At 42.2% G+C, this 20,590-nt stretch overlaps 1 protein-coding gene across 1 annotated transcript; it reads left to right on the top strand.

The window, feature by feature from the left end:
* Window positions 1–3,864: 3,864 nt before the first annotated feature.
* Window positions 3,865–19,569, top strand: LOC133273579 (myosin heavy chain, skeletal muscle, adult). The gene is made up of 38 exons (XM_061461913.1): window positions 3,865–4,083; window positions 4,173–4,316; window positions 4,410–4,566; window positions 4,910–4,937; window positions 5,036–5,150; window positions 5,244–5,336; window positions 6,197–6,260; window positions 6,396–6,494; window positions 6,598–6,701; window positions 6,778–6,916; window positions 8,012–8,130; window positions 8,224–8,373; window positions 9,041–9,211; window positions 9,984–10,293; window positions 10,411–10,496; window positions 11,010–11,097; window positions 11,190–11,307; window positions 11,471–11,594; window positions 11,680–11,816; window positions 11,913–12,168; window positions 13,125–13,367; window positions 13,555–13,731; window positions 13,809–13,954; window positions 14,041–14,131; window positions 14,219–14,608; window positions 14,726–14,852; window positions 14,951–15,069; window positions 15,336–15,532; window positions 15,928–16,111; window positions 16,198–16,363; window positions 16,536–16,660; window positions 16,864–17,172; window positions 17,319–17,522; window positions 17,882–18,007; window positions 18,103–18,273; window positions 18,360–18,464; window positions 18,595–18,690; window positions 19,291–19,569. Exons 1-38 carry the CDS (start codon window positions 3,880–3,882, stop codon window positions 19,444–19,446), a joined length of 5,838 nt encoding a protein of 1,945 aa, XP_061317897.1. The 5' UTR covers window positions 3,865–3,879; the 3' UTR covers window positions 19,447–19,569.
* The last annotated feature ends 1,021 nt before the right edge of the window (window positions 19,570–20,590 follow it).

Raw genomic sequence — 20,590 nt, 5'->3', positions numbered from 1 at the left:
ACTAGATGATGTTTGAAAGGCCCTTCCAATGCAAGTCATTTTATCATTCTACTTAATACTTAACCTGTTGCTGCTGGAGGAAGCTGCCATTAGAGTTCAGCTATTACAGCTTCCATGGGAATAGGAGACCAGAGCTCCCTTTTTAACCTGATGGGAGAAAATCCTCAGCTCTCATGTCCTGGGAGAGGTCTTAGACATCTTTGCTCCTCACATGATCTTCTTAACCCTATTCTCTGATCTGCCAAGGCCCTCCTGTCCCCTTCTTGGCCAGGACCAATAACCCACTGGGCTGCTAGACACCATGTAACACCCCAGTGCCTCAATTTGGAACAGGTTTGGGTTCCAGGCTGAGGCCCAGCCACACAAAATGTGGGTGCTGCAATGTCAGAGCCCTTCTTGGAGCAAGCTCTTAATGCACAGGGTAGCACCTGATGCTGGACCCTTGTATACTCGGCATCATTTTTCTAACTTTGTCCCTGTGCCCTTGACCTCTTTCAATAACCAAAATGGCAATGACCAGAAGAAGAGTGTGTTTAGATCTGACAGCATTTAAAGCAGCTCAAATAACAGCGCCCTTTCCCTAAAACCAGATGAGTCATTCCCCAGGACTACCAGCAAATCCCCCTTTCTCAGACTATCAGGGCTGTCCTCCACCTATACCTAGTGCTCTGATAGAGCAGCAACCTGTTGACAACTTTTGTTGCAGGAACTATATGAATATGTGAATGTGCAAGATTGTAGTTTCTGTGAGTTTTGGATAGGGAAGGACTGAAGGAGTCTTAGCTTTCATCCTGGTTATTGAATTTGACAGTGGGAGCATGCATATGAGAGACAGGCTTCAGATGAGATTGTGGGGTTTTCGTGTTAGAGGAATCGGAAAGAAGTGCTGTGTATTTATGTATACACAGCCTCTTTACCTAGATTGTCTTCTGGATGTGTGAGCTGAGTTGTGGAATGGTGGAATTGCTCTGTAATTCTGCAGGAGCAGGCATTTCAGTAGGAGTGGAAAAAAACCCCTTGGTTTGTTTAGAGACTACCAACTCCTTGTTGAAAAGGGGAATGAATATTCAAATTACATAGATTTTTACAGTCCTAAATCTTTACCTCAGCAATTTGCTTTATTTAAGGTACAGATTGACAGGTCAGACTTAGAAAAAAAGACATAAGAAAGAATTGATGTCCTTTCCTGAATTACCGTGGTTACTCTCTGATTAATTAAAATATCATCAAGGAAAGAAAGGAGCACCTGTTGTTTAGTTGCACTGACCTAGATAGAAGAAATCACAGAATACCTTATGACATCCCTCTTAGCACGAATTCATGTACAGGCTTGTAATAACTCTTCTTGGACAATCTCCCATTCAAGTGTACAGATGGATATATGTGCATGAGTGTATGTGTGCTCTTCTTCATACACCACAAGTGGCCTTATATCTCCCTCTGAGACTCCAACCCAGTATTTCAGCTAGTCCCCAGCCTCCTATTGTTGTGACAGAATCTTTGTCTCTTGGCCTTTGTCTCTTGTCTCTTTGTCTCTCTGCATGTCTGTGACTCCCAGGCACCAGCACTATCACACTGAATGATCTAGATTCCTCCTCTACTTTCAGAATTTTTACAACACAACTGCCAAATGCTTTTAGTAATACTTATTTCCTTCTTAGTGGCCTGCTTAATGTATTGCTTTCAGGCATTTCTTATAAGCCTCACACCATCACATAGTGTGATTAATGTTGTCATCTCCATTGTACAGCTGGGATAGCTGCAGCACAGACATACCAAGCAATCCACCCTGGGACTGACAGTGGGTCGGTGGGAAAGCCAGCAATAGAATCCATAAGTCCAGTATCCAAGTTCCGTAAGTGCCTTGAAGAGTCCAGATTCCCTCCTTAACACCCTTGTCAAATTATTTATAGGACATGTATTCATATAGTCAGTAAGACAGCAAAAATTTCTAATTATATCTAGTCATGTCAAATGACAATTATGCCCTTAGTTCAGTTTGCCAGACAATGCTTTGCCAAAGAAGGTTTGCCAAAAATTTTTTGACCGAAGAAAGAGTAGGCATCTGTAGCATCTGCAGACTAGATCATATAAAACATCCCTGCAACAAGTCTGCCCTGTCTCCAGGGAAAGCTTCAAGGTAAGTGTATGGTATCCACAGGCTTGGAGGGAAAGGATGGTGCCCTTATGAGCCTGCCACAGCATTCCTGCTGCCTCCAGCACTCATTTCCAGGACAGCATGCATTTTCTCAGCTCAAGTTTTAAATCTGCTTTCCAGCCACCTGCCTATTTTCACTCTGGAATTCTGTGCAGCAGCAAGTAAGGATTTGCCTTTTCTGTTTTACAGTACTGACCAGCTGCCAGCCTGCAAGCCACCCATCTGGTATCAAGAGAGGTAAGAGCCTGATTTATTAATTCTTAGAGGGCAGAGAAAAATCCTTTTGGTTGGAATTTCTGGACGGGTCACTGCTTCACCCTATATTCAAACCCAGTGTGATTACAGCAAAGGCAGTGGGGTGCCCAAGGCTGGTAAAGTTCTCAAGTGAATCATGGAATCATAGAACAGTCCAGGTTGGAAGTGACCTCGAAAGATCATCAGGTCCAATCTTTGAGTGGCTGTGTTTGAAGTCTCTGACCACTGTTGGCAGATGAGTAAATCCCCATGGGCACATTCCTCACTTCTGCTTAATTGACTTAACAAGGAGCGAGGCAAGCTGGCTTCCAGTCTTTGCTCTTGCAACAGTGGAACTGGACCAAGATGAGCAGAGTAATTAAAACAGAGCATATGAATTAATGTGTTATTATGCCCAAAACTTGTTATGAAATAACTAAAGAAGTAGGAGTAGAAAGAGCTGTAATACGAGCAGAATACACTGCTTGTCATCTCTGTAAAACACAACACTGTTGTTTTTTCCTCTTATTGCTCAGCCTGTTCTCTACCTCAAAAAATGGAAGCTGCAGCCCTCATCTATAAGCAGCCACCTGTTCCTTCATGGACAAAGGAAGAATTATCATGTTGCTTTCTCATTTTAATAGAACAGAATATTAAAGATTTTGTGAATGTTAGGTACATATGTCTATACATGATAGCACTAAAAAAGAAAAAGATTTCCTTATCTGCTCACAGTATTGGGGGGGGGGGGGGAGTTTTTCAGAGAAATATTATTGGCTTTAAAATACCTAACTTTTAGAATTCCTGATTTTCAGTCTTCATGCTTTAACTTGTTATCCCCTGAAATTATATTGATTTTTAAAAAGTAAAGAAATTAATAGCAATAGAGTTGTCAGTGTGTTTTGGAACAGCATTACTCTTCTTTTCACAGGCATTGTAGCCATTTATTCCTGGATTCTAGAACTCACTAAAGCTAGCAAATAATTGTAGCATTAATACAATACTAAAAACATTTTAGAGAATGAAACAAAGCCATCAAGATACTTGAGTTGTCTATATACCATTTAAGACAATGGTGTATGAGACTTCTGAGCTTTCTGAATTAGTATCACTTAGGAAGAAACTAATTTCAAATAAATTTTAAAAGAATGCCTCTGCTTCTGGAAGAAATTTTCAGGTTCTTAACTTCACAGTGCAGTGCCTAAACAGTGGACTACTAAGTGACTATGGATTATTTAAATGTAATTTCAGTATAGTGGATCCTACCACAAATGATCTCCTGAAAAATAATTTCCACAATTTCCACAAATGTTGACTCACACCAATGCAAAACATATACAATTATATCCAAAAAAGCTATGAATAATATTAGTACAGTATCTTTCTTTTCCCATCTTTTCTTCTACTAACAACTGCTTACTTTTTGAACAACACATCTGCTCTTCCACAGTGTTCTCTGCTGACGAGCCTCTCCACAAGCTGCAGCCATGTCGTCAGACTCCGAGATGGCCGTCTTTGGGGAGGCGGCTCCTTACCTCCGAAAATCAGAAAAGGAGAGAATTGAGGCGCAGAACAAGCCTTTTGATGCCAAATCATCAGTCTTTGTGGTGCATCCTAAGGAATCCTTTGTGAAAGGGACAATCCAGAGCAAAGAATCGGGGAAGGTCACTGTCAAGACTGAAGGTGGAGAGGTGAGTAAGAAGCAAGGCTGAAGGACACCATTCAATTCTCACTCTCAGTTCTTAGCTGACATACGTACATCTCCTTCTTCCTCTGACAGACCCTGACCGTGAAGGATGATCAGATCTTTCCCATGAACCCTCCCAAGTACGATAAAATCGAGGACATGGCCATGATGACCCACCTCCATGAACCCGCTGTGCTGTACAACCTCAAAGAGCGTTACGCAGCCTGGATGATCTACGTAAGTACCAGCAGCAGTCTTCCTCTGGGTAGCTGGGAGGAACTGCTCTGCCAGCCTAAGTGGAAGCCAACGTGCTGTCTCCCTTCCCCACAGACCTACTCGGGTCTCTTCTGTGTCACCGTCAACCCCTACAAGTGGCTGCCGGTGTACAACCCGGAGGTGGTGTTGGCCTACCGAGGCAAGAAGCGCCAGGAGGCCCCTCCACACATCTTCTCCATCTCTGACAACGCCTATCAGTTCATGCTGACTGGTGAGTGGTTCTCTTTTTCTCAGAGGGATTGTACCATGAAATTCTCTGAAGGAATACTCTGTCTCACTAATATGAGGAGACTTTGAAAGCTTCCCTGGTTCTGATGCACATAACACTGTGTGTTTTACTATCTTCACATCTTTTTTTCTAATATTTTAATTGAAAGACACTTCTGCACTTACTGAGGTGTTGTGGAGATGTTTTTGTTTGATTGGTTTGATTTTTAAGTCAACATGACAGCATAGAGTTGAAAACATTAAACTTACCTAGCTATGTTTCCTTCTTTCTGTGCTGTTTATTGAGTTTTAAAACTCAATGTACTGTATTTCTGCCTCCTTCATAGATCGCGAGAACCAGTCGATCCTGATCACGTACGTACACTCCCTGCTTTGGTCCCTGTGGGGCTGCCTGGTGCCAGGGGACCTCCTGCCTGACCACACGCCCTGTGCTTCTCTCTTTGCCTGCACAGCGGAGAATCCGGAGCAGGGAAGACTGTGAACACGAAGCGTGTCATCCAGTACTTTGCAACAATTGCAGCGAGTGGGGACAAGAAGAAGGAAGAGCAGACATCAGGCAAAATGCAGGCAAATTAATAGACACTGGCTGGAATCTATGCTGTTCTCTGCTTCTGATCTGTTTTTTGGAAAGGATAACCAGCAATAATTGTCATTCTGCAGGGAACGCTTGAAGATCAAATCATCAGCGCCAACCCACTGCTGGAGGCCTTTGGAAATGCCAAGACTGTGAGGAATGACAACTCCTCACGCTTCGTAAGTGGATTAAGCAAATGATTCCTGAAAAAACAGTAAACAGGAGTTTATGGCAGTCATTCTTTTTTGTTGTTCAGCCATTGTGTTTTCAAGAGTGAGACTGAATTTTCTTAACATGACTTTATCACTTCTTCTGAAGGTAGATCTCCAGACCTCAGGAAGAGTGATTCTATAAGCAAAAAACAATTTTGCTTTGCACTGAGATGCAAATCAAAGTAACTGATCCCATACTCTTTCTACTATTATGTATTGTAGTGTTAAACAACAGTTTTGTTTATTTTTACTTATATCTCTGCTTTTTTGCTAAAATGCAGACAGACAGAATGCCAAGTAAGAAAAAGAGGGAGGTTAGGAAAAAATGGGGAAGAAAGACGGAAAGAGAGAGACAAAGAAAGTAAAAGAAGACTGAAAGGAACGGGCAGGGGGTGGGGAGACAGAGGGTGGGGAGAGAGAGTTTCTACTTGTATAATAAGTTTGATTTATGTCAAGTTTAAATAATTGAAACTGAAATGGATTATGTGATACAAGACCTTTAAAAGCTGAACTACTTGAATTGTTATTTCTATATCATTATGGTGACTACTCTGTATGCAGGATAGGGTTAGAAGACTTTGGCTAATGCAATCCACCCATTCCTTCCCATTTGTACATTCAGCATACATACAGAGCTATGCCTCTGTGAATGACTTTTATGGCTAAAAATGTAGAAGACAACTTTTTGTCAATAGTGGAAATATAACAGATTCTTAAGAAAACGTCTCTAGGTAGAAATATTGTGCCCAGTAGAATAAATATCAAACCTCTTAATTTTAGATGTATTTTTATGATATAAGTATTAAGACACTTTTATTCTTTTAAAGGGCAAATTCATCAGAATTCACTTTGGTGCCACAGGAAAACTTGCTTCTGCTGATATTGAAACATGTAAGACATTTGCCTGAACTGTTTGTTCACAATCCATCCATCCAACATTCTCACCCAGCCATCTATTCTGCCGTCTCTTTTCCTTTTTTTTTTTTTAACTGTTTCTTCTTGGTTTTAACTGAATTTTTATTCCAGATCTGCTGGAGAAGTCCAGAGTCACTTTCCAGCTCAAGGCAGAAAGAAGCTACCACATATTCTATCAAATCATGTCCAACAAGAAGCCAGAGCTAATAGGTAGGAAGAATGATCAACTTGAAGGAAAAATTGCTGAACTTCAGTTTGCACTATTACTTGCATGGCTAAACTCAACCTTCATGTCTCCTGTTCTTACTTTAAGACATGCTTCTTATCACCACCAACCCATACGACTACCAGTTTGTTAGTCAAGGTGAAATCACTGTTCCCAGCATTAATGACCAGGAGGAGCTGATGGCTACAGATGTAAGTAAGAATCAAAAATGTTGTACCTATTTTCATCTCTTCTAGACAAAGCTTTATTTTATTACACCTCTTGCAGAGTGCCATTGACATCCTGGGCTTCACTGCTGATGAGAAGACAGCCATCTACAAGCTGACAGGGGCTGTCATGCACTATGGGAACTTGAAGTTCAAGCAGAAACAAAGAGAGGAGCAGGCAGAGCCTGATGGCACCGAAGGTATTTGCAACATCTGTGGTTACCTGTTAGAAATAGAAGTAACAATAATAATTAAATACATGGAAGATGGCAAAAGGGAAGAATGGAAATGTATGAAAAGGTGTTTAGGTGAGCTAGTACATGCATATGAAACTGCCATCCAAAATACACACTTTTTTCAATTACTACCTGATCTTTTTTTGAAGTATAAGTTGCATGCATGTCCATAATTCTCTCCTGGGCCACCAGTATTAGAACTTCTCCTTCATAAACCACAAATCATTTAGGAATTTTGCTCAGGTAAAAGGGAACTTTTTTTCCATTTATTTCTTCTCCTTTGGAGATTCAAATCTGTAACTGCCACTGCGTAGTATTATTATTACCTAAGTGAAGCATAGGTACACCATGATAGGGAGGAGCTAACAGGTCCCTTCTTCTTAGCTGGCTACTTAATCATTCAAGTATTATCTATCATCTAATGCATATATGGTTTAAAATTATTAAGTCTTGTCTACTTCAAAAGAATGCTCTTAGTTGGCCAGCTTCAGGACTGAATTTTTAGGTTTTGCTCCTAAATGAATGAATATGCTTGGCTTTCTGCTATGACAATAACAGTAAGTCTACCAAAGAGGGCACTTATGTTACCTCTAGTTTTGGAATGTATTCCCATTTAGGACTATAGCTGCTGCCGAGGAATACAGGTAGCCCAAGTACTTAAGTGTATGCCTTGGATTAGTGGCCACCACTCAAGTGGCCAGCCTGCTAATACTTTGGTATTTTGTTGCCTGGCTTACAAATGCCAATTAGCATGGCCTGAAGTGTTGAAATTCAGCTTTCAGGATGAAGTTTTAATAAATATATTGTTTCTGGATACTTCCGTGAGGATTTCAAAAACACAAATACCATTTAGTTGTACTGCTCTGAAAAGCTTTCAAAACAGATAAATTTTGTTTTAATGACTTTAGTGTTTTCTCTAAACTAAGATCCACTAAGAAGAATTTGACCACAGGGACATTCAATAATGTTGTTCATTAATTCAGTTGCTTTGGAATAGGTTCTCTGCTCAAAATCCTGCATGTCTTGTTAGTCTTAATTTTTCTATTTCCTTCTACTTAGTGGCTGACAAGGCTGCCTATTTGATGGGTCTGAACTCAGCTGACCTGCTGAAGGCCCTCTGCTACCCCCGAGTCAAGGTTGGGAATGAATATGTGACCAAGGGTCAAACTGTGCAGCAGGTAACAACCACCTGGAGACTGGGAGCTTCTGGCTGGTACCTCTTACTATTTGCTCTGAATATTGTTTTTCTTCTCCATTCTTCTTTGGTTTAGGTGAACAATTCAGTTGGTGCCCTGGCAAAAGCTGTCTATGAGAAGATGTTCTTGTGGATGGTTGTTCGTATCAATCAACAGCTGGATACCAAGCAGCCCAGACAGTACTTCATTGGTGTCCTGGACATTGCTGGCTTCGAGATCTTTGATGTAAGGATTCTAGGTTTGAGGACTACTCTTGCAGGGGTAGATTGCTATATCACAGAGTAATAAACTTCTGAAGGTTTAACATGATAGTCATCCGCAATTTTCTAGGAAAAGTCCTTCATTTTCTTTTGTAACACAGAGCAAAATCCTCAGAAGCTTCATATGTACAAGAACAGTTTCATTGTTTATGTAGAAGTAACTAATAGAATTTTATCTGTTGTAATATTTCAACAGTTTTAGCTTAATGCTAGTGATGTTTTTAAAACCCAACATAATTATAATAATATTATAGGAGAAGAGCTAGAGCAGAACTAAGATTTGAAGACCCATTGACAAATATATAAGAGATTAAATGTGTAAACTGTTTAAATAACCAACAAATTAATACCTAAGTGTTTAATCAGAGATTAAAAATTGGAGACTGGGACTGTTTTGGCCAAATAAAAAAATATGCCAAAATGCTTCATGAATTTTAGGAGGTCCACTAGAAATATCTGCTTTGGAAAGAATCTATTTTCATTATGCAGATATTTCTGTGGGGAGCTGCATATAGGTATTGTTATGGTGTAGTCCTGATAATACGGTTTTGTTTTAACTATAAAGGGTTGAGAATGATCGAGAGCTGTGCATGTTGATGATGGGTGGTTGTTGATTGTTTTCCACTGAGCAGTTCAACAGCCTGGAACAACTGTGCATCAACTTCACAAATGAGAAACTGCAACAGTTCTTCAACCACCACATGTTTGTGCTGGAGCAAGAGGAGTACAAGAAGGAAGGAATTGAATGGACATTCATTGACTTTGGGATGGACCTGGCTGCCTGCATTGAGCTCATTGAGAAGGTAATTTTTTAACTCAGAATGCTTGGTAATTTTAGAAATTCATTATTTTAAATTGAAAATGGTAAATGCTATTAGAAAATAAGGTTTCTTCCATTATCAGGTTCATGCATTCAGTTATAGTTCTTGAAATACCTTTTAATCTGTACTATTGCTTATTATGCACTAGAGATATTAAGAAGTCCACAGGTAACTATGGAAGTTATTCCTCACACACCTACTCTGAGTGGAAAGTATCTCCACTTGCTTGATTAAAGTATTTTTAATTTTTATTTCAAAACCACAGACTACCACCCAAAGTAAAATAAAATGTTTTTTCAAAAGTCCTTGCATGAAGTTATTTGGACAATAATTTTCTAGATGGTTCACAGCAAAGTAAGTACAGGCCAATACAGTCAGTACCTGACCTTTGAGTGCAAGAAACTGAAAGAGATTTCTTGTAGTTCCATATAACTTAGGGATTTGATTAAAAGTAGAGAAACTGGAGTAAATATACAACAGACACATTTTTGAAAGATATTTTCAAATATAATATTTCTCCTCGCAATTTTTTAGCATAGTTTTTGGCATAAAAAAACATTCCTGAAGCACTCTGCCAAAGTGGGATTCAAGCAGGTGAATCCTTTAAATTCACTTTTCTAGAAAGAAATACTCTTCATGGCAAGGGTATTGGTTTGTTTATCAGCTTCCTGTATTTTACTGTATTCTCTTTCAGAACAAGTAGTGATCGCATTATTCTACAGCATTATCTCTTCTTTATTGTACCATCTTCCAGCCCATGGGCATCTTCTCCATCCTGGAAGAGGAGTGCATGTTCCCCAAGGCAACTGACACCTCTTTCAAGAACAAGCTCTATGACCAGCACCTGGGCAAGTCCAGCAACTTCCAGAAGCCAAAGCCTGCCAAAGGCAAGGCTGAGGCCCATTTCTCACTGGTACACTATGCTGGCACAGTGGACTACAACATCACTGGCTGGCTTGAGAAGAACAAAGACCCTCTGAATGAAACTGTCATTGGGTTGTACCAGAAATCATCTGTAAAGACACTGGCCTTACTTTTTGCCTCCTATGGTGGAGCAGAAGCTGGTTAGTTTTCTAAAATTCTTTTTTTCTCTAAAATTTTGTTTGCAAACATTTTTTTAATATGAAAAGATGCAGCAAAAAAAAAGAGATGATATTTAAAAACTCTTTTTATTTTTGAAGAGGCTAGTGGTGGTGGAGCTGGTGGGGGAAAGAAGGGTGGCAAGAAGAAGGGTTCTTCTTTCCAGACAGTCTCAGCTCTTTTCCGGGTAAAGTATGAATTGCATTATTAGTAAATTAACATAAATATAGTTTCAAATCTGAGCTATATAAAATCCTGTTCTTTTCATGATGTTGGTTTTATAATGAAACAATAGAAATTATGAATTGAGCAGATGTTATTCACTGCTTTTCCAGTAATTATTTGTTCACATTTGGGATTTGTGTCAAGCAATCTTCAGCTGGCTCCCTGAATTTCATTAAAAGTTCACTTACATTCTTTGTGAAAAAAATCTTTTAGAGTCTGGGATGTAATATAAATAATCCTGTAAAGACTTGTGTTAAAATATTCACACACTACTGTTTATTTTCTCCAGATTAAGGTGAAGGATTTATTTATTTTGGTTTTCTTATTTTAATAAGAATACATAAAATTAATTAAATCTATATTTTAAATTTGAAAGCCACTTCCTCCTAAGATTCACTGTCTTAGATTTTTGGCATGAAGATGCAGAAAATAGAAAGTAAAATTTTAAACTAAGCTAGAACGTATGTTCCCACAGGAGAACCTAAACAAGCTGATGACCAACCTACGGAGCACTCATCCTCATTTTGTGCGTTGCATCATCCCAAATGAAACAAAAACACCTGGTAAGATGCTCAAGCAGAAAGAGAATTTGCTCTGATACAGCCATTCCCCTCTGCGCTGGAAATTGGTGTTCATTTATGGTCTGTATTGCTAGGTGCCATGGAGCATGAACTGGTACTTCACCAGCTGCGCTGTAACGGTGTGCTGGAAGGCATCAGGATTTGCAGGAAAGGTTTCCCCAGCAGAGTGCTCTATGCTGACTTCAAACAGAGGTAAGAGCGCTGCACTTCTCAGCATCATTGTAAGTAACTCTGGTTCATTCATATGGCTTCATTCAGGCTGTGTTCTGTTGCCTCAACTAGTTTGAGCTGGTGCATTCAGTAGCTAGTGTGTATTGGATGAGAAAAAGTACCCTTCTCCTTTCTCCTTTGACAGATACAAGGTGCTTAATGCCAGTGCAATCCCAGAGGGACAGTTCATTGACAGCAAGAAGGCTTCTGAGAAGCTTCTTGGGTCAATTGATGTGGACCATACCCAGTACAAATTTGGTCACACCAAGGTACAAATCTTTCTTGAGTCATTCACTGCATCTCTGTGCTCTGCTCTACTTGCCAGTGATGTGCAGCAACATTCCCTTTCTCAAGGTGTTCTTCAAAGCTGGGCTGCTGGGACTCCTGGAGGAGATGAGGGATGAGAAGCTGGCACAGCTCATCACTCGCACACAGGCCAGATGTAGGGGCTTCCTGAGTAGAGTGGAGTACCAGAGAATGGTGGAGAGAAGGTAGACATTTCTCATCTTCAATTAAAGTCAGTTAGGGGAAAGTGTTGACACTCATCCTCCTGAAATTATTTGATGTACATTTTAATTATCCTTCAGGGAGTCCATCTTCTGCATCCAATACAATATTCGTGCATTCATGAATGTGAAGCACTGGCCTTGGATGAAGCTGTTCTTCAAGATCAAGCCCTTGCTGAAGAGTGCAGAATCTGAGAAGGAGATGGCCACTATGAAGGAAGAATTTGAGAAAACCAAGGAAGAGCTTGCAAAGTCTGAGGCAAAGAGGAAGGAGCTGGAGGAGAAAATGGTGAAACTGGTGCAAGAGAAAAACGATCTGCAGCTCCAAGTGCAGGCTGTGAGTGACTTCTGAATTACTTTTTTAACAGGGGAAATGAGAAAATAATATCTAACCCTTCTTCCATACTACAGAACCCTCAAATTGCACACATATCTGCCTTTACAAAATAATTTACATTGCATGCCATGTAAAAAAAAGGTAAAATTCAGGCCACCTTCTTTCCAACCCAGTCTCACTATTAAAAAGTTAAAGAATAACTTGTTAGTCCTAATGCTTATATGTCTCCATGCGAGTCCATGACATAAGGCGTCAGTGCAGTCACTGTTGTGTATTTAGTGGAGTAGACACAGCGATTGGATTGACCAACTATACCTTAATTCAGTTATCAACATGTATATTCTTATAGCATATCTCACTCAGCCTCCTGTAGCCCCCAGAAGACACAGATGCCCATTGCATCCTACCACACAAGACCAGCCTTGTATGTTTTCTCCAAAGCCATTTGGCCTCTCGGGACACTTAGGCAACATGTAGGCAGTATCCTTGAAGTGTCCATTCAAGCAAAAAGGTGAATCTTCCTCTGGAACACTGAATTCTAGTATCCATCTAGTATCTACTTAGTGTACTGGCAGGATACAAATGTACTAATGGAAGTTTCAAATATTTTCTCAGGGGTGGAATTATTTATATTTCTCAGTGCATCTACATAAAATTGAATATGCAGAATTATAAAACACTATCACTCATAACTTTCTAAAGGAGAAAAGGAAAACATCAATTAAATCCAAGTAAGCCACCCACACACCTGCAATTAACAAGGTGAAATGTATGTATCTAGACACAGTATGTGATGATGAAAAAGGTCAGGTAAAAGTGATCAAAACAACATTCAAAATTGCTACTTTGCAATGTAATTCTGCAGTAATCATTTCCCAAACAGTAATCCCAAAGGTCTTGCTGATGCACACATGTTCCTTCAACATAAAATAAACTTTCCTGTATTTTGCCACCAGGAAGCTGATGCTTTAGCTGATGCTGAGGAGAGATGTGACCAGCTCATCAAAACCAAAATCCAGCTGGAAGCCAAAGTGAAGGAGGTGACTGAAAGGGCAGAGGATGAAGAAGAAATTAATGCTGAGTTGACAGCCAAGAAGAGGAAACTGGAGGATGAATGTTCAGAGCTGAAGAAAGATATTGATGACCTTGAGTTAACATTGGCCAAAGTGGAGAAGGAAAAGCATGCCACTGAAAACAAGGTACACACACAGGGAATCACAAAAGAGATCAAAAAATCATTGCTTCTTGAAACAAAAGAGCCTGCTACCGAGGACATGTTAGCTTTGGAAGATCTTAGCTGGCCCTCACTTGAGTAGCAAAAGGAATAATGTGACTCCTGTCTAAGTACTGCAAAGTGAACATTTCACTGCATGCTTATATCTGTAGGTGAAAAACCTCACAGAGGAGATGGCAGCCCTGGATGAGACCATTGTCAAGCTGACAAAAGAGAAGAAAGCCCTCCAAGAGGCCCATCAGCAGACACTGGATGACCTGCAGGCAGAAGAGGACAAAGTCAATACACTCACCAAAGCTAAAACCAAGCTGGAGCAGCAAGTGGACGATGTAAGTAAAGATGCATATAAGATTAAAGCTGTTACAGTCAGACACTACCAACAGAACACTGATGGTCTTTCCTTTAGCTTGAAGGGTCCCTGGAGCAAGAGAAGAAACTGCGCATGGACCTTGAGAGAGCCAAGAGGAAACTTGAAGGAGACCTGAAGCTGGCCCAGGACAGCATCATGGATTTGGAAAACGATAAGCAGCAGCTGGATGAGAAACTCAAGAAGTAAGTGTGGTGTGGAGCATGTGGGTGCAGGTCTGCAGTGCTTGTCTTTTTTCTTTCAGCTCTAAAATGCTTTTCTTTGCCCAAAGGAAAGACTTTGAAATCAGCCAGATCCAGAGCAAAATTGAGGATGAACAAGCTCTGGGCATGCAATTGCAGAAGAAGATCAAGGAGCTGCAGGCAAGTCTCTGTTCCTTGCCCCTGTCACAAAACCTCAGGTCAGGTAAGAGGAGGACACGGGTGTGAATGGTCCCTGATGTTCCCCAGGCTCGTATTGAGGAACTGGAGGAGGAAATTGAGGCAGAGCGAACCTCTCGGGCAAAAGCAGAGAAGCATCGGTCTGACCTCTCGAGGGAGCTGGAGGAGATCAGCGAGCGCCTGGAAGAAGCAGGAGGGGCTACAGCAGCTCAGATCGAGATGAACAAGAAGCGTGAGGCCGAGTTCCAGAAGATGCGTCGTGACCTCGAAGAGGCCACGCTGCAGCACGAAGCCACGGCTGCTGCCCTGCGCAAGAAGCACGCGGACAGCACCGCTGAGCTTGGGGAGCAGATCGACAACCTGCAGCGAGTGAAGCAGAAGCTGGAGAAGGAGAAGAGCGAGCTGAAGATGGAGATCGACGACCTGGCCAGTAACATGGAGTCCGTCTCCAAAGCCAAGGTACGCAAATACCTCCTAGATATTTCTGCCCCAACAGACTGCTATTAAATTTAAGGTTTTGCAGCTGCTATTATTGAGAATTAGCATCATTAACTACTTCCATGTATTACCACACAGGCAAATTTGGAGAAGATGTGTCGCACCCTGGAAGACCAGCTGAGTGAGATTAAGACAAAGGAAGAAGAGCACCAGCGCATGATCAATGACCTCAGTGCTCAAAGAGCTCGTCTGCAGACAGAGTCAGGTGAGAGAACCTCCTCTATGTCCTTGAAAGGAAGAGCATTTCTAAATTTTGGGTCACAAATGACATCATATATATTTTCTCTCTTTGTGCTTTCCTAGGTGAATATTCACGCCAAGTGGATGAGAAAGATGCTCTGATTTCTCAGCTGTCAAGAGGCAAGCAGGCTTTCACCCAACAGATTGAGGAGCTCAAGAGGCACCTAGAGGAAGAAATAAAGGTAATGACTTTTCCTACAGCTGGCCAGCTAAAATATTCTAACCTCCACACTGCCGAGTGGCAATAGGGTCTGCTTACCAGAAGCCACAGTGTAGGAAGTTTTTAATTTCTGCAGGGAATGTGATTACCGGATTCTATCCTCAGGTCTACATCTGTTCTTCATTGCAAACACCCCATCAGATGTCATGCTCCCAGTGTTAAACTAATTCATTAGGAAAGATTTCCTAGGATTTTACCATTACTGTCACAATCCCCCTCTCTACCCAGGCCAAGAACGCACTGGCCCACGCCTTGCAGTCTGCTCGCCACGACTGTGACTTGCTCCGGGAACAGTATGAGGAGGAGCAGGAAGCCAAGGGGGAGCTGCAGCGTGCCCTGTCCAAGGCCAACAGTGAAGTGGCCCAGTGGAGAACCAAATACGAGACGGATGCTATTCAGCGCACGGAGGAGCTGGAGGAGGCCAAGTATGTGGGAAAGTTGGGGAAGACTTTAAAGGGGTATACTAACTACAGAAATTGAAGATAAAACTGTGATATTGTCATAAAAAAATTAAAACTGTGCTCTTGGGCAAGGTAAGTGCTGAACTAAAGTATATCATCCAAAGAATGTGGTGTAGGATACATAGAGGAAAAGAATACCCTGACCCAGAGAATGGTACAGAAAGCCTTTGGACAGTAGATATAGAAGGTGTATTGGTTGCTTAAGACTGGGAATCAGAAATGTTAAAAAAAAATATTAGTGGGTATCTGAGCATAGGGTATATAACCACAAAGTGTTAAAATGCCCTACATTGAAAAAACCTATGTTGAAAAGCCTCTACTTTGTTTTCAAATCATGACCGGTGCTTGTCTTCTTCCAGGAAGAAGCTGGCACAGCGCCTGCAGGATGCAGAGGAACATGTTGAAGCTGTCAATGCCAAATGTGCCTCCCTGGAAAAGACAAAGCAGAGGCTGCAGAATGAAGTGGAGGACCTGATGATTGACGTGGAGAGATCAAATGCTGCCTGTGCAGCTCTGGATAAGAAGCAGAAGAATTTTGACAAGGTCTTTCAGGCTCCAGACTGGGGGCTCCTGGACAGAGCATCCCCTCCTCATTGTCACATCCACACTGACACCCCCTTTCTCCACAGATCCTGGCAGAATGGAAGCAGAAGTATGAGGAAACACAGGCTGAGCTGGAAGCCTCCCAGAAAGAATGTCGCTCTCTCAGCACGGAGCTGTTTAAGATGAAGAATGCCTATGAGGAGTCCTTGGACCACCTGGAAACGCTGAAGCGCGAGAACAAGAACTTGCAGCGTAAGTGCCTGGCCCTCTGCTCCTGGCAGGGCTTTCTCAGCACCCACCAGTACCCACCGCTTCACATGGGTCTGTGCCTGCACGTGGGCAAAGGTGCCTGTCACGTTGGTGTGTGAGGGCCCTTCCCATTCTGCTCTGTGCCTGACCATGCCATTGGTCCTTGTTCCCACAGAGGAGATTTCTGACCTCACGGAGCAGATTGCTGAGGGAGGGAAAGCGATTCATGAGCTGGAGAAAATCAAGAAGCAGATTGAGCAGGAGAAATCTGAAATCCAGGCTGCCTTGGAGGAAGCTGAGGTACATGTCCATACTGATTGCCTTCCAGAGAGGTCTACTGACAGAGTGAAACACCTTGAGCCTGTCAGTGAACGTCAAAGCCTCAGGTTCCATAACATTCAAAAAAAAAGGGTCCCTTTTTCTTTTTTTTATAATTCGTATCTTGGAATAGAAGAGCTGTATGTAAAATTCTTTCACTAACACCCTGCTTCTTTTTTATTTAGGCCTCCCTAGAACACGAGGAGGGAAAGATCCTGCGCCTCCAACTTGAGCTCAACCAGGTCAAGGCTGAGATTGACAGAAGGATAGCAGAGAAAGATGAGGAAATCGACCAGCTGAAGAGAAACCACCTCAGAATTGTGGAGTCCATGCAGAGCACCCTGGATGCTGAGATCAGGAGCAGGAATGAAGCTCTGCGTCTCAAGAAGAAGATGGAGGGAGATCTGAATGAAATGGAGATCCAGCTCAGCCATGCCAATCGCTTGGCTGCTGAGGCACAGAAGAACCTGAGAAACACACAGGGAGTCCTAAAGGTACAGCACAACAAAACTGGTGCTCACTGGTTAATGAATCAACTACATATTTAGCTGTTGTACAATTCTGTCAGATTTATACTGATGTAAAAACAGGAAAATAGAGGAAAAAGCCACCTCCCAACCTCTCTTATTTCCCTCTCCAGGATACACAGATACACTTGGATGATGCTCTGAGGACACAGGAGGACCTGAAGGAGCAGGTGGCCATGGTGGAGCGCAGAGCAAACTTGTTGCAGGCTGAAATTGAGGAGCTACGGGCAGCCCTGGAGCAGACAGAACGGTCAAGAAAAGTAGCTGAGCAGGAACTTCTGGATGCCACTGAACGTGTGCAGCTCCTCCACACTCAGGTTGATTAATGCAATTCAAAACCTCAAGACCCTTTTTTCTTTCACTTCCCACATTTTTCATGTGTGTGAATTCTTAAATCACCTCTTGTAGCAAAAAGCTTAACCTGAACCAGAACTGTTACCGTTGTACCAAGAATTGTGTTATTGCCAAATGAGTAGGATTGTACATACAGCAGTCAGAAATGTTCCTTAGAATTTCAAGAACACTGCTCTCTAGTTGTGTCAGACCTCACAAGATGCATCATTTGAAGGACAATGTTAATATTAGATATATAGATGATAACCTTAAATTTACACAATTATTAAACCCAGTGCTTGGTTCTGGAACTAAGGGGACAATATTTGTTGTTGTTCAACAGAACACCAGCTTGATCAACACCAAGAAGAAGCTGGAAACAGACATTGCCCAAATCCAGGGTGAGATGGAAGATACCATCCAGGAAGCCCGCAATGCTGAAGAGAAAGCCAAGAAGGCCATCACAGATGTGAGTTGGGGGCTCCTTTTAGTGCTCAAAAAGAAGTGCTATCTCCCCAGAATGTCTCCAGCCCCAAAATGGCTTTGACCCTTTGCTCTCCTCAGGCGGCCATGATGGCAGAAGAGCTGAAGAAGGAGCAGGACACCAGCGCCCACCTGGAGAGGATGAAGAAGAACCTGGACCAGACGGTGAAGGACCTGCAGCTCCGTCTGGATGAGGCTGAGCAGTTGGCACTGAAGGGAGGCAAGAAGCAAATCCAGAAGCTGGAGGCCAGAGTGCGTAGGGCTGGTGTTTGTGCAAGAGTGAGCATGTGCCTTGGAGAGATAGCAGGGAAGCTCCAAAGATGGGCTTGTGATTGCAGGTGCGGGAGCTGGAAGGGGAGGTTGATGCTGAGCAGAAGCGCAGCGCTGAAGCCGTGAAGGGTGTGCGCAAGTATGAGAGGAGGGTGAAGGAGCTGACCTACCAGGTAAGGCAGGTGGTGTCCTTGCTCTCACAGCAAGTCCTATTTTTCACACACCATCCCCAAAGGGAATTCTTAACCTCACATTATGCTGAAATAATAGTTCACTTTCTTTTCTGTTTGCCAACCACTCTAGTCTGAGGAAGATCGGAAGAATATTCTGAGGCTGCAGGATCTGGTGGACAAGCTGCAAATGAAAGTGAAATCCTACAAGAGACAAGCAGAGGAGGCTGTAAGTATTGCTTGAAGAACAGGCACCTTCCACTGGGGCAGCAGGCTCATTGCCATGATTGTGACTACCAGGATAGGGGTATGAAAGAAGCTGCCAAGACACGCCAGTCTTGGCCATGCCATTTGGTTTCCTGTCAGGAGGTCTTTCTGATTTCTGGGCACCCTGGAGTAGTGAGGGATGAACTGAGGGAAGTTCTGCAGCCTGTGTTACACAGTAGATCAGACTAAACAATTCCAGGGGCCACAACTGACTGAGAGTTCATGACTCTGCTAGTAATCAATGGCAGAAGGCATCAGGTTCTTCTTCAGTCTAAAATGGTTTTTACTTCATACATTGTGCATGAAGTAGTGGGAGGATTAGTACATAAATGACAAATCCAAGTGACAGAATTTCTGCTCAAGTGTGACATGGTGCTGGTGAAGCTTGTCACAGTGAGATCCTGAATAAGGGAGGATGAGGAGGTCTGTGTGGTGCTTTTGTGTAGTGGGTGGGGGATGGAAGTTTGTGCCTTCCCCAGGGAAGAGCTGTAGCCTTTCAAGGCTGAGGTGCAGGGAGCACCTGCTCTGGGCTGCTCACCACCAGCTCCCTCTCCCCGCACAGGAGGAGCTGTCCAATGTCAACCTCTCCAAGTTCCGCAAGATCCAGCACGAGCTGGAGGAAGCCGAGGAGCGGGCTGACATTGCAGAGTCCCAGGTCAACAAGCTCCGAGCCAAGAGCCGGGAGTTTCATGGCAAGAAGATAGAAGAGGAAGAGTGAGGCTGTCATGAGGCAGCAAAGTGACCTGGAGGCTGCACAAAATGTGAACCTCTCGGTCGCTTTCTCCTGTAATTAGTCTTTGTAGCAATGTCAATGTCTAGTGAATAAAGACCATAGATTTTTCTGCATATACAGCAGAAGCAGTGCTTTTGCCTGTTTCAATTCAATTCGGCAATTGCATAAGTCTGAGGCATTTACCAACAAAACATTTCATTTCATGTAACCCTTAGATAGCAGTAGATTCTTAATTTTTCCATCTCTAGTATTTCTCCACTATCTTATTACATTAGTCGGTAGGAAATAACACAGATTTAATTCCCATACTTGGAAAAGGTTCCATTCTTGACAAAGGCAGGAGAAGTATCTTGTCTGTCCTAGCACAGAAATGTATTTCTACCTTCAGGAGTTCTTTTTCTGAATGGGTGCAGTACACAAAGGGTCTCTTTGCTGGTCCCATTCACATTTCAGCAAGCTGGATTTAGAGGCAAGTCCTCCCATTAAAAAGGAAAAAATGGAGTCCCAAACCCATCTGAATGTCTCTGAGACCTCATGGAGTAACTTATGGAAGAACTGAGGTGCTGCCTCCTTTGAACAAGGCAGGTGAAGGCCATGAACTGTAGAAAGTGGCTTTTTATTGGGCAAAACTAAAGATCAGGTAAAGCTTTTTTTATAGAAGATGTTATTAATAGTTAGTTCTAAAGCAAAACAAGCAATGTATTTGGTTAAGAAGACATTGCGGTTCGTTACTTTCTCTTGGAAAGAGAATAGCCAAAATTCTGTTAGACAGAATAGCCAAAATCAAGACATAATGCATCTGTTGTAAATTAAATGGAGACTGATGAGCAGATTGGTAGAAGTAAGTGTGAACAAGAGGACTCACTATGGGATAAACCCCAGCCAGCAAGATGTGTGGAGCTAGCAAAACTAGCTGCTAGCTGCAGCAGACTGCTGCAGTATGGTATAGTGTTTTCTAGCACTGAAATATCAATATAATTCTATAATGAGCTTTTGCGTCAAAGAATAATGCGTAGTTATGTAAATACAAAAAGGTAAAAGAACTACTTTTGATCATGAAGGTACGACTTGAAGTGTGATGAATCCTGGAAACATTACAGCTTTAAAGAAACCACAGCACCTAGAACTT

This window comes from Pezoporus flaviventris, unplaced genomic scaffold (genome assembly GCF_033815535.1).
Source record: "Pezoporus flaviventris isolate CSIRO_AGI_PZ_B2104156 unplaced genomic scaffold, CSIRO_AGI_Pfla_v1 ptg000034l, whole genome shotgun sequence".
NCBI classification, from domain to species: domain Eukaryota; kingdom Metazoa; phylum Chordata; class Aves; order Psittaciformes; family Psittacidae; genus Pezoporus; species Pezoporus flaviventris.
This window is presented reverse-complemented; position numbering and strand designations above follow the sequence as displayed.

Excerpts from the sequence above, each read along its gene's own strand:
- LOC133273579 (XM_061461913.1), top strand. The coding sequence starts at position 3,880 with ATGTCGTCAGACTCCGAGATGGCCGTCTTTGGGGAGGCGGCTCCTTAC. Across the intron at positions 6,917-8,011 it reads AGAGCCTGATGGCACCGAAG|TGGCTGACAAGGCTGCCTAT; the intron begins GTATTTGCAACA and ends CCTTCTACTTAG. Across the intron at positions 18,008-18,102 it reads CCAAGAAGGCCATCACAGAT|GCGGCCATGATGGCAGAAGA; the intron begins GTGAGTTGGGGG and ends TGCTCTCCTCAG.